Source organism: Saccopteryx leptura, chromosome 4 (assembly GCF_036850995.1).
Source record: "Saccopteryx leptura isolate mSacLep1 chromosome 4, mSacLep1_pri_phased_curated, whole genome shotgun sequence".
NCBI classification, from domain to species: domain Eukaryota; kingdom Metazoa; phylum Chordata; class Mammalia; order Chiroptera; family Emballonuridae; genus Saccopteryx; species Saccopteryx leptura.
In genome coordinates, this window is record NC_089506.1 from 151,301,857 (window position 1) to 151,317,420 (window position 15,564).

At 33.4% G+C, this 15,564-nt stretch overlaps 1 protein-coding gene and 1 pseudogene across 1 annotated transcript in view; one reads left to right on the forward strand and one right to left on the reverse strand.

The window, feature by feature from the left end:
* Positions 1 to 672, forward strand: part of LOC136403332 (small ribosomal subunit protein eS1 pseudogene) — a 32,923-nt pseudogene extending 32,251 nt beyond the window's left edge.
* The window catches only part of KIAA0825 (KIAA0825 ortholog), a 525,573-nt gene that overhangs the window by 431,346 nt on the left and 78,663 nt on the right, over positions 1 to 15,564 (reverse strand). Inside the window, exons 4-5 of the mRNA XM_066381842.1 lie at positions 12,247 to 12,415; positions 8,627 to 9,296 (exon numbers count right to left, since the gene is read on the reverse strand). Coding sequence (XP_066237939.1) covers positions 8,627 to 9,296; positions 12,247 to 12,415 — 839 coding nt within the window. The remainder of the gene's footprint in view (positions 1 to 8,626; positions 9,297 to 12,246; positions 12,416 to 15,564) is intronic.

Here is a 15,564-nt window from a genome sequence, read left to right on the forward strand (position 1 = left end):
CATGCTGGCCTCAAGATATGTCTTTACCTTTCCTTGAGATCCTCACTCAGGTAGTCGTAGCTACTTGAAGAGTAGGAGAGACATGGGTGACTTTCCACTGACGTACTTTCCAACTGTGATCTGTGCCTTCCTAGTCAAGAGTTCTACCGTTAGCTTTTGGCTCTCTGTGCAGCACCATGCAGTCGGAAGAATAAGCACTTTACAAAAGATGGCAAAAAGGGAGCCAAGAAGAAGTGGTTGGCCCACTTTAAGAAAGATTGGTATGATGTGAAAACACCAGCTATGTCCAATATAAGAAATATTGGGAAAACACTAGTCAAAAGAATTCAAGGAACCAAAATCACATCTGATGTTCTCAAGGTTGTGTTTTTGAAGTGTGCCTAATAAAGAAGTTGTATTTAGAAAATTGAAGAGAATTACTGAGGATGTTCAGGGCAAAATCTTCCTAACATTTCTATGGCATAGATCTTACCCATGACTAAAATGTGTTCCATGGTCAAAAACTGCACACCATGATTGAAACTCATGTCGATGTCAAGACTATGAATGGTTATTTACTTTGTCTGTTCTGTGTTGGTTTTACTAAAAATGCAACAATCAGGTTTGAGTACCTCTAATGCTCAGCACCAACAGGTACACCACATCCAGAAGATGATGGAGATCATGGCCTGAGAGATATAGACAAATGACTTCTATGAAGTGGGCAATGACTGATTTCAGACACCACTGGACAAGACATGGCCATCTATGTATCTGCTACATGATGTCTTCCTTAGAAAAATGAAAATGCTGAAGAAGCTCATGAAGGAAAGCTCAAGAAGCCTCAAGGTAGCTGTTCTGCAACAGCTACTGCGATGAGACAGGTGCTAAAGTTGAACAACCAACAGATATGGGCCCCCAGTCCAAGAATCTGTTTAAAATTCAAACTTTCTATGGTGACAAAGAAAAAATACTACTTGTAATTTTTTTTAAAAAAAGAACTTTACCTTTATTTTGATTTGAGAGTTTTCTTTACCCTTTAATATCTTTTCATCCCATGATGGATTCCATTTACTTCCTCACCCCATCTTCCTTAAACAAAATAGCAAGGGCTATGAAAGGAAAGGGTCATCAGAGGCCACTCAGTTTCAACCCCCCACCCATTGCAAAATTTTGGAACTTTTAAATATTCAAAGGCATGTATCATATACTCTTAAATCTTTCTCTTTCAAGCAAACAATAACCTCAAAAAAAAAAAGAAATCCTGACCAGGTGGTAGCAGAGCAGATAGAGAAGGGGTCGGAAACCTATGGCTCGCGAAGCAGATGTGGCTCTTTTGATGGCTGCATCTGGCTCGCAGACAAATCTTTAATAAAAAAATAACTTTAAAAATATAAAACATTCTCATGTATTACAATCCATTAATTTCCTACCGATCATGTTCATGGTTGTGGGTGGCTGGAGCCAATCACAGCTGTCCTCCAGGACAACACCAAATTTTTATTGGATAATGCTTATGGTACATGGGCCATTGTATGGCTCTCACGAAATTACATTTTAAAATATGTGGCGTTTATGGCTCTCTCAGCCAAAAAGGTTCCCAACCCCTGGGACAGAGTGTTAGCCTGGGATGCTGAGGACCCAGGTTCAAACCCTGAGGTCGCCAACTTGAGCGTGGGCTTACCAGCTTGAGTGCAGGGTTGCTGCACTCATGGCATAGACATGACCCCACGTTCACTAGCTTGAGCCCAAAGGTTGCTGGCTTAAAACCCAAGGTCATGGGCTTGAACAAGGAGTCACTGGTTTGGCTGGAGCTCCCTGGTCAAGGCACATATGAGAAAGCAATCGATGAACAACTAAGGTGTTGCAATTATGAGTTGATGTTTCTCATTTCTCTCTCTTCCTGTCTTTCTATCCCTGTCTGTCCCTCTCACTATCTCTCTCTAAAAAAAAAAAAAAAAAAAAAAAAAAGCCAGAATAAGATGTACAGGGGACCATGAACTTTACCCTAATTATATCATATCATATTAAATTTCAGAGGATTTAATTAACTGAAATTTACTACACATAAACAATAATCACTTTTAAAGCATTAAAAAATGCAACCGTAACTTTTCTTAAATCTAAAGGAAATATAATTTTAAAGGTTAAAGTAATTTTATCACTTAAACACTCCAAATATAGATATAGAAGAATGTTACTATATAAGAATGGCATTATTCTCCTGAAATTGAAATGACATCTATACATGTATAAATATGGATCTGATTTCCTAGATAATGACAGATCAGGTTATAATCAAAGTGCTAAATTCAAATTTCTAGTCTTTTGAAAACTGTTCATTTTGACTTTAAGGCCTTATAAACTAAATTTTTAAAAAACATTGTATCATAAACCTTAATAAAATATTTTTTCTGAAAACTTATTAGAGAAACTATCAGAATAGAGATAAACAAAAGCAAGGTTATTGAAAACATCTTGGTTCATAAATCATTCTTTACACTTTATAAAAAAGAATATCTGTAAAAAAATAATGTTCTTTTCTAGGACCAATCACCAAATCACAAAGATTCTCTAATAGCTATATTACCACTATTTCATAATTTTCCTCACATAATAAAATATTACAAACTATACACTTCTAAATGTATTATAATACTAAAATAGCACATGCTCCCCAAAAATATAATAGTCAAAATCATATGACTATTAAAGGAAAGACAGGTTACTATACAATGTCAAAATGTATAATTTAAATCAAGAGATAACATTATATGTAAATAAAACTGTCTGGTACTTTACCACGGGAAATAGTTAGAGATTGTCACCATATTTTACATATAGAAGAGCCTGAATCAACACACAGCTCCATGGCTGTAGGTGAAACACTAGGGTGCCCAGGTGAACACCACTACCAGAAAGGACAGCTGGTAAATAAAATAAAATGGCATAAAAGCTGCATCAAGTTAGTTTCTGAGTTAATAAGCATAAGCAAATCATGAGTCAGTTATGAATCATTGTCAATTAAAAAAAAAAGCAAAAACACTGAATGAGAGTAAAAACACAGAAATGTAAAATCAAAAAAGAAAATGTGAAAATGCTTTGGAAAATTTTTTTTGCTGATTATCCTAGTGCCTTGCACAGTTTTTGCTGCAGAGTTTAGCAGAGTGTCGAGATATTATACCAAATAACTGCAAACAGAGAAATCCTCTATCTGTGGGTTATTAGCTCTGTGGCCTTGGACAATAGTTACTTTTAAAAGTCTCAGTTTTCTCATATTTAAAATATGAATATTATGAAAGGCTTTTCAAAAAATTAAATAAACTCAGATGTAAAGATGTTCATCAAATAGTAAGTAGAAATTTTTATTTTTGATGCTCAAATAATATTCTCTCGCTATGTATATAACTATAAATATAAACATGCGTATGTTTATACATATATGTAGAGAGAGAATTTACAGATCATTCGGAGAAGAATAACCAATTTTCAGTTTACTAGAAAAATCAGACGAAGATTCAGTATGTCCAAATTGTTTAGCTCATTAAGACATAGTAGATTATGCATAAACAGACAGGACATTATTAAGATTAGTATACAAACTCTTTAAAAAATAGAAGAGGATTGAACATTCCGAAACTCATTTTAAAAGGCTAGTACTATCCTGATATTAGAGCCAAATAAGGACACTAAAAGAAAGAAAAAATTACTGACCAATATAACTGATGAGGACATTTGCAAAGATTCTCAAAAAATATTAGCAAAATGAATTCAATAGCACATTAAAAGGATCATACACCATGATCAAGAAGTACTATATTTATCCCTGGGATGCAAGGATAGTTCTATATATGGAAAGCAATAAATGTAATCTAATGCATTAATAGAATGAAAGACAAAAAAATCATATGATCATTTCTATAGATGCATAAAAAGCATTTGAGAAAATTCAAAATTCCTTCATAATAAAAACTTTCAATGAAATTAAAATAAAAGAAATATACCTCAACATAACAAAGGCCATACATGCCAAAATGTAGAAACAACCTAAGTGTCTGTCTACAGATGAATGGCTAAAGATGTATGAAATAGACACACACACACACACACACACACACACACACACACACACACACACACAGATATTACTCAGCTGTGAGAGGAAACCCTGCCACTTGTAACAACATGGGTGGAACTTGAAGGCATTATGCTAAGTGAAATAAGTCAGACAGAGAAAGACAAATACTGTGTGATATCACTGATATGTGAAATCTAAAATAACTGAACTTGTACAAACAGAGAGTATTAGGGTGGTTACCAGGGAATGGGGCATGGAGAAATATTGATACATAGAAGAGATGTTGGTTAAAGGGTATAAACTTCCAATTAAAAAAGTAAGGCCTGACCAGGCAGTGGCGCAGTGGGTAGAGTATGGGACTGGGACGCAGACGACCCAAGTTCTAAAACCCCGAGGTCACTGGCTTGAGCGCGGGTTCATCTGGTTTGAACACAGCTCACCAGCTTGAACCCAAGGTCGCTGGCTTGAGCAAGGGGTCACTCAGTCTGCTGTAGCCCCCCAGTCAAGGCACATATGAGAAAGCAATCAATGAACAACTAAGGTGATGCTTCTCATCTCTCTACCTTCCTGTCTGTCTGTCCCTATCTGTCCCTCTCTCTGTCACACACACACACAAAAAAGATCAGCTAGTTCAGGAAATCAAATGCACTGAATTACGATTGTAATTAACAATAATATATTATATACTTGTAAGTTGTTTAAATAGAATTCTCTCCCCACTAAAAAGTAATTCTAATCATGGGATGTGATGGAAATATTAGCTAATATTACAGTGGTAACCATTTCTCAATATCTAAGTGTATTAAATCAACACGCTGTACATCTTAAACTTACACAATGTTAGATGTTAATTATATCTCAATAGACCTTAAAATAAAAATGGCTAGCATACATATAAGGCCCGCTTACAATATATCAGGAGATCACAAAATAAAAATTATAAGCAAAACCTTTCAAGTTGGCATATGTAGTCTTCAAATGCAAAGAGTGTACGGTAGTTTAGGGAAAAGTAAAACAATGACTACACTAATGTAGTTAGCACACAGAGTATTGTTTTCATGCAATGTGCTATTTGCATCCTGTTCTTTTAGGCAGTAGAACACCATCACAGAGCAGTGGCTCTGGAGTAAGACAGACTAAATCTAAATCCTGGTTTCACTCTGGAACCCTGAGTAAATTACTTAATATCTCTATGCCTTCCTTTCCTTACCATACAATATAGATAATAAATACTGGTATCTACATTATTTGGTAGATTTGATGAGATAAAGATGAGTTAAAGGAGATAATGTACATCAATGTCTGACCCAATAAATGTTAGCTCTTGTTATTTAAAAGAATGTCTTTCTATAGTGTCAGACAAAATATCAAAACTTGGTGAATATAAAAATATAGACATATACTAAAGATAATATAACATACAAACCATTCAAACCAATCTAGATTTTATTCACATACAGGTATTACCATATATATACATACAGATTATAAATATTATTGTATGTTGTATTAATAAATATGAATAAATTATCATTTTGCTCATGTTAAACTGTATTTCCTTAATACATAAAATTTGGTCATTGGGTCAAATATTATTAATGCTGATCAATCCAGAGCTGGCTCAGCAGTATATACAGCATTGGCAGCAATTACTCATTTAGTTTTATTTCCCTTAATGTGTCTAGCTTAGAACCTTAACAAGGTAGCTGCTAAATGATTTATGGTATATGCACTGTAGAGCTGAACTGAATCCATTTTCAGGTAGCCCCATTCAAACGGTACTGTTTAAAATTTCTTTTAAAAATGACAAGCATTTAATTATACTTTTTCAGAAAAGGTCCAATAGAATAGTGGTTGAGAACCCGGGTCTTAGAGACATAAAGACCTCCATATGAATCCTCGCTCTGTAAAACATATCCAGGACAAGTTAATTTAAGCTTCTTTTTTTTGTTTATGAAATTAGGATAATAAGGGATGTGATGTACTTAGCACAGTGCCTGACATACAGAACTCATTCATGTAACAAGTAATTTATACTAAAGTTCAGATAAAGGATCCTGAATTTGTGCAAAATCTTTCAGATTTTGGTAATAAAGCCAACACAACAATTCTCCCTCACAAATGGGAAAACACCTCAATATCAGCCTCAAAGACTCCATAGCAACTTACACATATTTTCAACCATATGAATCTTATTGTAAGGTTGGTGGATAATGGCGGAAGGTCACGTAAGGAACCCGGGAACTTTGGCTAGGACAGCCCACAACCAAGCGCGCCAAAAGAAACTTCCCAGGAACCCTTTGGAAACAGCAACTGTCTGCCAGCCAGTGAGATGTCATCACGTCATATTAGCTCGACCACCTAGGGACCCTTTAAATATCTCCCACGCGGGTCACTACTTGTGACTTCCCTGGCCTCCATCTTTTCCTCGGGGCCAGGGAACCTCGTCGGGCGGGATGCGCTCTGTACTCAATAAAGCCTTTTATTATTCCACACTTTGTGGCTCCAGCCCCTTCCTTCCTTTTCGGCGGGGAAAAATACCTTACACTTATCTTCTGTAATAAACTATATTTAGCACATATAAAACTTTCACAATGAAAACACTTTATAAGCAGAAATATTTTAGAAGATATAAAAATTTTGTAATGTATTTAAAAGCAATGTTAACAACTAAATTGAAAATCTATTTGCTTTGAACAAGTTTGGACTGTTCCTAAATTACGGTGACCTACTTTGTGTTCTGTCGTAACCTAAAATTGGCTAATGCAGCTCTGTTCTGTGATGTGATACAACTTCTGAAGAAAAATAATTTTAAAGAAAACATTAAATTATTTAAAAATTCATATATCAGAGTAATTTGTATTCTCACATTTTATTAAGGAAAGCAAAAATATAATGAGCTATGTGAATTTTTATAAAGTGATCATGAATTCAAAGATAGCAATTCACTACATGATAACTTTTAAATACATTAAAAATATAGTTATGAATCTCTTGACATAAAACCTGTGTTTTATGTAAAAGCATGATTAATCATAATTTTCAAAATAAGTTTTACCTTGCTATTTCTCCATTAGTGGAAAATTTAAATGGCAGGAAATAGTTTATTGCATCACAATGGTTTCTTTCCTTTTTTCTTTACTTTTGAATAAAATTAGGGATTGTCAAATCATCTTTTATTTGTATGTATTCTTATAGAATGGGTCGGGAAACTTTTTGGCTGAGAGAGCCATGAACACCACATATTTTAAAATGTAATTCCGTGAAAGCCATACAACGACCTGTGTACGTTACACATTATCCAATAAAAATTTGGTGTTGTCCCAGAGGACAGCTGTGATTGGCTCCAGCCCCCGCAACCATGAACATGAGCGGTAGGAAATGAATGGATTATAATACATGAGAATGTTTTATATTTTTAACGTTATTGTTTTTTTTATTAAAGATTTGTCTGCGAGCCAGATGCAGCCATCAAAAGAGCCACATCTGGCTTGCGAGCCACAGGTTCCTGACCCGTTATAAAAGTAATATTAGAGGAACTTTTAAAATCAGCTTTAGTTAAAATCCTATGCTTCCATAACCAATTATAATATAAAATTTTATAATTTGCATTTCATAACAGATCTTTATTGAAACTGGCTGACTAAAATATTATAGTATTAAACTTCCAATTTTAGTTAATGCAAATTTCAACAAATTTTATTTTTCCAAAACTTTTTTTTTAACATTTTTTATTCATTTTAGAGAGAAGAGACAGAGGGAGAGAGAGACAGAGAGAGACAGAGAGGGGAGAAGCAGGAAGCATCAACTCCCCTACGTGCCTTGACCAGGCAAGCTCGGGATTTTGAACCAGTGACCCCAGCATTCCAGGTCGATGTTTTACCCACTGTGCCACCACAGGTCAGGTTCAACAAATTTTTTTTTTTTCATAGTTTTTTTTTTTTCTGCTTTTGTTTTTAATTTTTATTTTATTTATTCATTTTAGAGGAGAGAGAGGGAGAGAGGGAGAGACAGAGAGGAGAGAGAGACAAGGGGGAGGAGCTGAAAGCATCAACTCCCATATGTGCCTTGACCAGGCAAGCCCAGGGTTTCGAACCGGCGACCTCAGCATTTCCAGGCCGATGCTTTATCCACTGCGCCACCACAGGTCAGGCCTCAACAAATTTTTTTTTTAACATTTCTTTTTACCTGATAATACTTCAGCTTCGGATCAAATGTGGGTTAAAAATACTTTTTCCTTTTGTATATGTTTAAATATAACTGAATATATGTGTGTGTTTATATGTATATATGTATATACACACACACACACAGTTTTGCCGAATAATTTATGCAATCAAAAAAACCTGAAAATCTTAGTGACAATATTTTTGAATTACATTATCTTTAATAATTTAATTAACAGGAAAGAAAACACTTCCCTTACTATACTTACAGAAAAAGGAAAGCATGAGAATCATGGATTATAAAATTTCATAACATTTATTTTCAAGTTTGCAATTAGGTTTAAGCAAATAGAAAAATATTAGAAAATTAAAGATTTTAAAAAGCTTAAGTAAAATCACTAACCCAAAGCATGCACTGCTCCTCTATGCCTGCTGGAGCTCTTGGTTGTTTTAATCACATGGGGAGCACTTTCTTTGAACTGTAGGTCACAAAAATTTCTAAGAAATTTTGCCATTTCTTCTGTAACAGTATCCAGGTAAGTTTCTTTAATAAATTTCACTGTTGAGGATGGAGCTAAAATTTCATGCAGTGTGTTAAAATCCTCTTTTATCATTGAGTATAACTTAAGCATTGCACTTTGGTATCCACGAACCGTTATGTCTAAATTTGAGTCTCTGCTGTAAGAAGAAAAGCAGTGCTGCAGAAGTTTAGCCAACAGCTTATTTTGTATGTTCTGATACTTGATTATAACTTCTGATTCTGGATAAAGAAGTAAGAGTTCTTGTATGCACTGATTTTTCAACAGAATCTTTTGCTGCAAATTGTTTATTTTATTATGGCTTTGTAATTTGCTCACTAAGAAGCGTCGAAGATGTAGTCTTATATCATCCCACATTGACTTTACATCCATAGAGGAATGATCTTCAACAGAATGAAGAGAAGTCCTAGAGAAGAAGTGGAAAGATATTCCACTTAGAGTTGATGGCAATGAAATGCTGCTTTGGCAGGAAAGGTCCCGAAGTAAATCCAAAATCATTTCTTCTTGATTTTGTTCATTCTTCAACAAATCTTGCTAATAAAAGTAAATAATAATGTTACAAATGTGATTAACTGTAGGAATAACAGAAAAAAATAATCTCTAGTCAAAATTTCATAATTTAGTTCAAATTAGAAAACTGATGCTCTTCAAAATTTTATGCATTTGAAATTTAATCAATTCAGACATTTTAGAATGTTAGTATTTGTTTGGTTTCTCAAGGTGATGAACTATATTTTCAATTACATCTGTAGACGTACATAGGTTTAGCTCTCATCGTTATACACCCGATAGAAATTACGTGGTGTAAAAGCTGCAGCTTCAAAATTCTAAATAAAAACCTGTAGTAAAACAGCAACTGAAATGTATCACTAAGACAAGATAAATTGAAGATCATATCCTAATTAGTTCCTGGTAGATAATTTTCACACCTGAGTATACTTATTATCATATAACTCCAAATGAACACAGTAAATGGAGACCTTCAAATACAGTATGTGTCTTGAGGTTGCTAATAGCTGCTATCTTGAGAAATAAGTTAATACATTTAAAAACTTTAACTTTCCTTTAAAATTCCTTTTTGAGAGCCATATTAAGAAGATTTTACATTAATCTGAGAATATTTCAGTTCTCTCTAAAGAAATAACTAACTCAAAATAAGAAAACAATACTGTTAGAATCATCCCCTAAAAGATTTTCCATACTGACAGAAAACAATGGTAGGTGTAATTATGAATGGTAAAGGGACAAAATTATATTTTTACTAATTATTTGAATTTTACATGTACACATACCCTTTACATGCCCACTTTCCCAACTATGTCTATTTCAGTTAATACTAAAATTAGTTTATATTCTCTAGGTAGCAACAAGCTGATTATAAGAAAAATGGAAGCAAGGTGAAAGTGGCATAGAACCAGGCTGGCTTTGAAATATTTTATTGACAAAGACACCACAGGTATTATGTGTGATTCAGAATTAGGAACAACTTAGACAAATTCCAGGAATCTGCGTTGTCATTTGAAGCACTGTAATGTCTAATTTAATATTCTATCTGTAATAAATAATATCCAATATCTTTATAGTATTTTAATACAAAAGAAGTACTTTTCTATACAGTCTCTGGCTTATTCATTATGAAAACTCTGTGACACAAGATATTTAAAAACCCAATCTACAGATAAGGACACTTAAGTATGTGTGTGTAAGGTACTTTCCAAAATCACGACAGTAAAGCAGAAGACCCAGCAGGGCTCCCGCGTCACCGTCCTGGTCCCACTTCACTCTACTACGTTCTACAGAGCCACAGCGTGCAGTGACTCTTCACTGCATCTCTCTCTTCTCCATGCATTCAGTTCCCGGCGTCACCGTCCTGGTCCCACTTCAATCTACTACGTTCTACAGAGCCACAGCCTGCAGTGACTTTTCACTGCATCTCTCTTCTCCACGCATTCAGTTCCTTCGACACTTAGGAAAAGAAATGTCCTTATTGTCCAGAACATCGTATTATAGTAAATTCTATGAAGCAAGTGAGTCATATGAGTGCTGAAACCTTGGGTTTCTTTAAATAAGTCAATAACTGCAAATATTTGATCAAGAAAAGTACAGATTACATAGGTTTAAAATATATGTTTAGTACGATTGCTTAAATTTTGAAAATAACTTCAGAATAATTGCTATAATTAGAATCTGTTTTTTATTTAAATAGCTAGATAATTAATAAATAAAAATATATTTGTAAAAAAATATGAAAAATGCTGTCAAGATTGACAATTTTATCATGTAAAAACTTGAAATAAGTTCATTTTAATTAGGATCTGTTTTAATAATATGGTCTTTTCTCAAAATAACATGATCAATTATATTAAAAAACCCCACCTAGGTCTCAAACAAGCCTATCAGTCTAATGAATTTGAACAAAACTAAGGCAGCCTTTGCCCTGCAGTGAATAGAGAATGACTTATGTGTGACAGATTAAAAGATAATTAAAAGCTTTTGCTTTTAATTAAATGAGAAAGCATTATTACATCAATATTAATGAAATTCAATACACATGGCTCTTAATAGAAATTAAAGGAATAACTATATCCATATTTATTCTTCAAGACTCCACCTTCAAGAGATAATGGGTGAGAGGATTTTCTTAAAAGAATAGGCTTCAAGGCACATAGTCTTCCTTTCTCTTTCATTACTCTGTAACATTAAAGAGACATCTGCAATAATAAGAACAGCCAAAAACTATTTTCATCTGATTCTGTCATCCTAAGCCATCTACAACCTCAAGATATTTTCCACATCTGCCTTAGTCAATGTTTGATGTTTAGACAAAAATGATGTCGCCTTTTTCCCTAAATTAAATCAAAACCATAAGGTACAGAAATACTGCTTTCTAACACTTGTGCTGTTTCTCTGGAAAACTGTTTTGCAAGTTAATCACTCTTATAGATATAGAAGTAATAAAATAAATGTTCTTATTGAAGGCCACAAAAACTTATTTAACATAGAGGGTGGTCAGTATCAAGAAATGACCAATGTAATATTTCTTCACCAATTAAAAGTGTTTCATATAAATTGCTGCCTTGATTGAAAAGAACTAAACATGCCCGCAGGTTGCAGAGGAAAGGAAAGATTAGATAAGGCTACTTAATCAATACAATCAATGATAATCTCATTATTCTTAATAATGAGAACAGGGAAAATGAGTAGTTGTGAAGGAACACAAAATGTAACAAATACAAACTTTTCTGGTAGACAACTGTGGTACATATATACTTTGTGGTGTGCATTACATTACAAAGCACCCAAAAGTCTGGTTTAATCTCCATTTAAATAAAACTTCATTTTATTGATAAACATCTTAAGAAAATTAAAAACAAATATCTCATTGGATAACATGATCACTAAAATAAATATTTATAAATAGAAATGGAATAAATTCTATTCCATCCGTCCCCACTCCACTATAAAGCAAATATTATTTTTTTACCATTGTTTTGAGAAATTTTATCAAATCTCCATGGGGAATAGAAGGTGACTTGGACGAATTATAATTATAGTTATTTAACCATTCAAGACAGTCAGTTGTTGTCTGCAGCTGTACATCTGGACACTGTTTATTAACTTCACACTGTATTTCTTTAATGCAATGTTCTATGCTATAAAAAAAGAAAAGAAAAAATTATTTTGGTAGAAAGCAGGTAATAGATTCATCTCATAATATCACAGGTCCTAAAATGTTGTAAATGGTTAGGTATAATTTACAAGATTATAAAACATTCAAATGATATGACAATAACAAGGAAACTACATGTTTTCATTCATAATTGAAACTGATAGTTAAAATTTTATGGAAGTTTCATTTAAATGCAATAAAGGAAATATTAGATATTTAGCTCTTCAGAGATAAATTAAAAATTCTTTTGTGGCCCTGGCTGGTTGGCTCAATGGTAGAGCGTCAGCCTGATGTGTGGAAGTTCTGGGTTCAATTTCCGGTCAGGGCACACAAGAGAAGCGTCCATCTGTTTCTTCACCCTTCTACTCCTCTCACCCTCACCCTGCCCTGAAGCCATGGCTCCAAAGGTTTCAGCAAAATTGGCCCCAGGTGCTGAGGATGGCTCTATGGCCTTGCCTCAGGTGCTGAAATGGTTTGGCTGCTGAGCAACAGAACAGTGGCCCCAGATGGAAAAAGCGTGTCCCATAGAGGGCTTGCTGAGTGGATCCTGGTTGGGGTGCATGCAATAATCTGTTCCTCTGCCTCCCTGTCTCTCACTTAATAAAATAAATACGTAAATAAATAAATAAAATAGAAATTCTTTTGTGTTAAAACAAAAACCAAGTATAAATGCAATGAAATAATGGTCTTCTTGAAAGGTAGTGGATGGAAGGCAGAGATAAAATACTCTTGATGACTGAAGACCAGAAAAGTACATTATATACTAATAGGGAAATCACTATATAAAATTATAGAAAACTTCAATAAATAGGATATTAAGAAGTCACAAAGCAGATACCATGAGCTTGTAATTTTAAAAGTTGAAAAAGACAGATGCTATATATACACTGTTACTATAGCTAACGACCTTTGTCTGCCATCAAACTCTACTCCAAAAACTGAAAACATACTAAAAATTGCATATAAAAAAAGACTGGAAGAGAATTTTAAAAAAAGATTAATAGCAATTACGTTTGATAAAATTTGGTGCTTTTAAATTTATTTTTCTATATTTTCTAATTTTTTGGAAAGCATTAAACTCTTCACTTAGTAAATAAACTAGAACAGATAAAAATGTCCAATTGAATCTTTCATTATATATATGTTTTTAAAGTTTCATTCAAAGTATCCTTAGCACTGATATAAAACAGATATAGTTATTTTACTTTTTATATAAAAATATGTACATTCATGATTATAAATCTCTGTGGGGTCAACTGGTGACCTTAAACAGAATGTCATCTGTGGAGCCACATGGATATGACATATTACTACCACCTGAAGTCAGATATCTAAACTGCAAGAAAGCTTATAAACAGGAAAATTCATTTGAGGCTGAACCTCCCCCCAACCCAGAACAAACAACTATGCATTTACTTCTTAATACTATTAGGAAAGATTTACCACTAAAATTTTCCTACTGTTTTTAAAATATCATCGATATTAATTATAGATTTCATGTGACTGAACATAGGCTTTGGAAATGCATCTTTAATTATTAAAACTGATATCATATGAAAGACTTTTCAAAATTCATCAGGAATGTACTGTAAAAAAACATACACTGTAAAACTTGAAGAAAGGCTTTTCAGGAGACTCTTGGGCATGGGTGAATTCAAACTAAATTACTTTAAAACAAACACATTCTGAGAACCAGAGAGCCTTTTTATGAAAACAAAGAATTTACAAGAAAAACAATACCTCTTTTGGCCAGAGGCCACTCAATTTCCTCAAGAAACAGTCTTATTCAGGAATTCCAGTTCTAAATCTGACATGAGATTGTAATATGTTTTCTTAATTTATGTAAACACTTTTATGGATTAAGAAATACAATACCCTAAACACACACCTTGACTCTAGGAATCTTTTATCAAAGGTCTTTATTATAGCATCCTCCTGTGTCTCATTCAATGAAATCTAATAGATTACAACAATGTGAATTGGAAAGGTTCAGTGGTTAGTCTACCTAAATCTATTTCAATCAGTACTCAGCTTTGGGCTAATCTCTAACATCTGAATCTGGGTAGAGGCCAATAACTACAATTTATAAATACGGTAAAGCCGATAGAGGGCTAGATATTTCAGCAATTTGTCCAAACACTGATAAAAGGGTTGAGCAGTTGCATTTCAGAGGACTTCTGTCATTGATAGAAACTAGGACAGTTGAGCTATCTTTTTTTTTTTGAGCTGTCTTTTAAAAGTATTTTGTCACAAATTTTAAAATGTCAGAACTCATTATCTGTACCTGATTTTGTTTTTAGTTGGCTAAATACCTTGTCATTCTGCCATTAACCACTGTTGATACATCTTGTTTTCAAAGTGTAATCATTTGAAATCTAGAGATTTATTGCCTGATTATTATTCAAAAGAAATATTTTCAAAATTTATAATGAATGTCAGTTTGGTATGTAATCTGACAATTTCTCTTCCTTTATTGAAGTCAAAATGAAATTAAATTTAATTTTCAACATCTAAAAGGTAACTTTTATATAGCAGTAATATTTTTATATATGGCACTAACATGGGGATGGTAATCTTGGGTGGGAGGAGGTCTATATATCCTTAGACTCAGATGGTGCAGATCCTCGTCTAGGTTTTCTGAAATAACATGTCTTTATTTTGGTTTAAGTGTTTTCTGTTTAACTGTAAGTTGCTTCAAATTTTCTTTAGAAGAAATGTCAGTCATGAAACCAAGGTAATTCAGAAAATAGAAATTCAATTAATACATTTATTGTTAGATCCTAAACATTAGGCCAAAAATGTGGAGTTTAAAACAGACGTAGACTCTCTTCCCTAAATAGCTTAGATTTCCAAATTTACACCATTGGTTGATTTATTAGCAAAGACATTTTAAAGCATATTTTAAGCTTTATTTGTAATAGTAAAATCACTGAAAATATTCTCAAAGTCCATCAACAGGAGACTGCTTAGTCATATTCATCCAGCAGAATAGAGCCATGAAAAAGTAGAAATACAGTTATCAACATGGCTGACTAACAGATATAATGTCAAGGGAAAAAAGGTACCAGTGAATACCACAGTGTAATACTATCCATATAATAGTTTGAAAATATGGCATGCAATGCTACATGG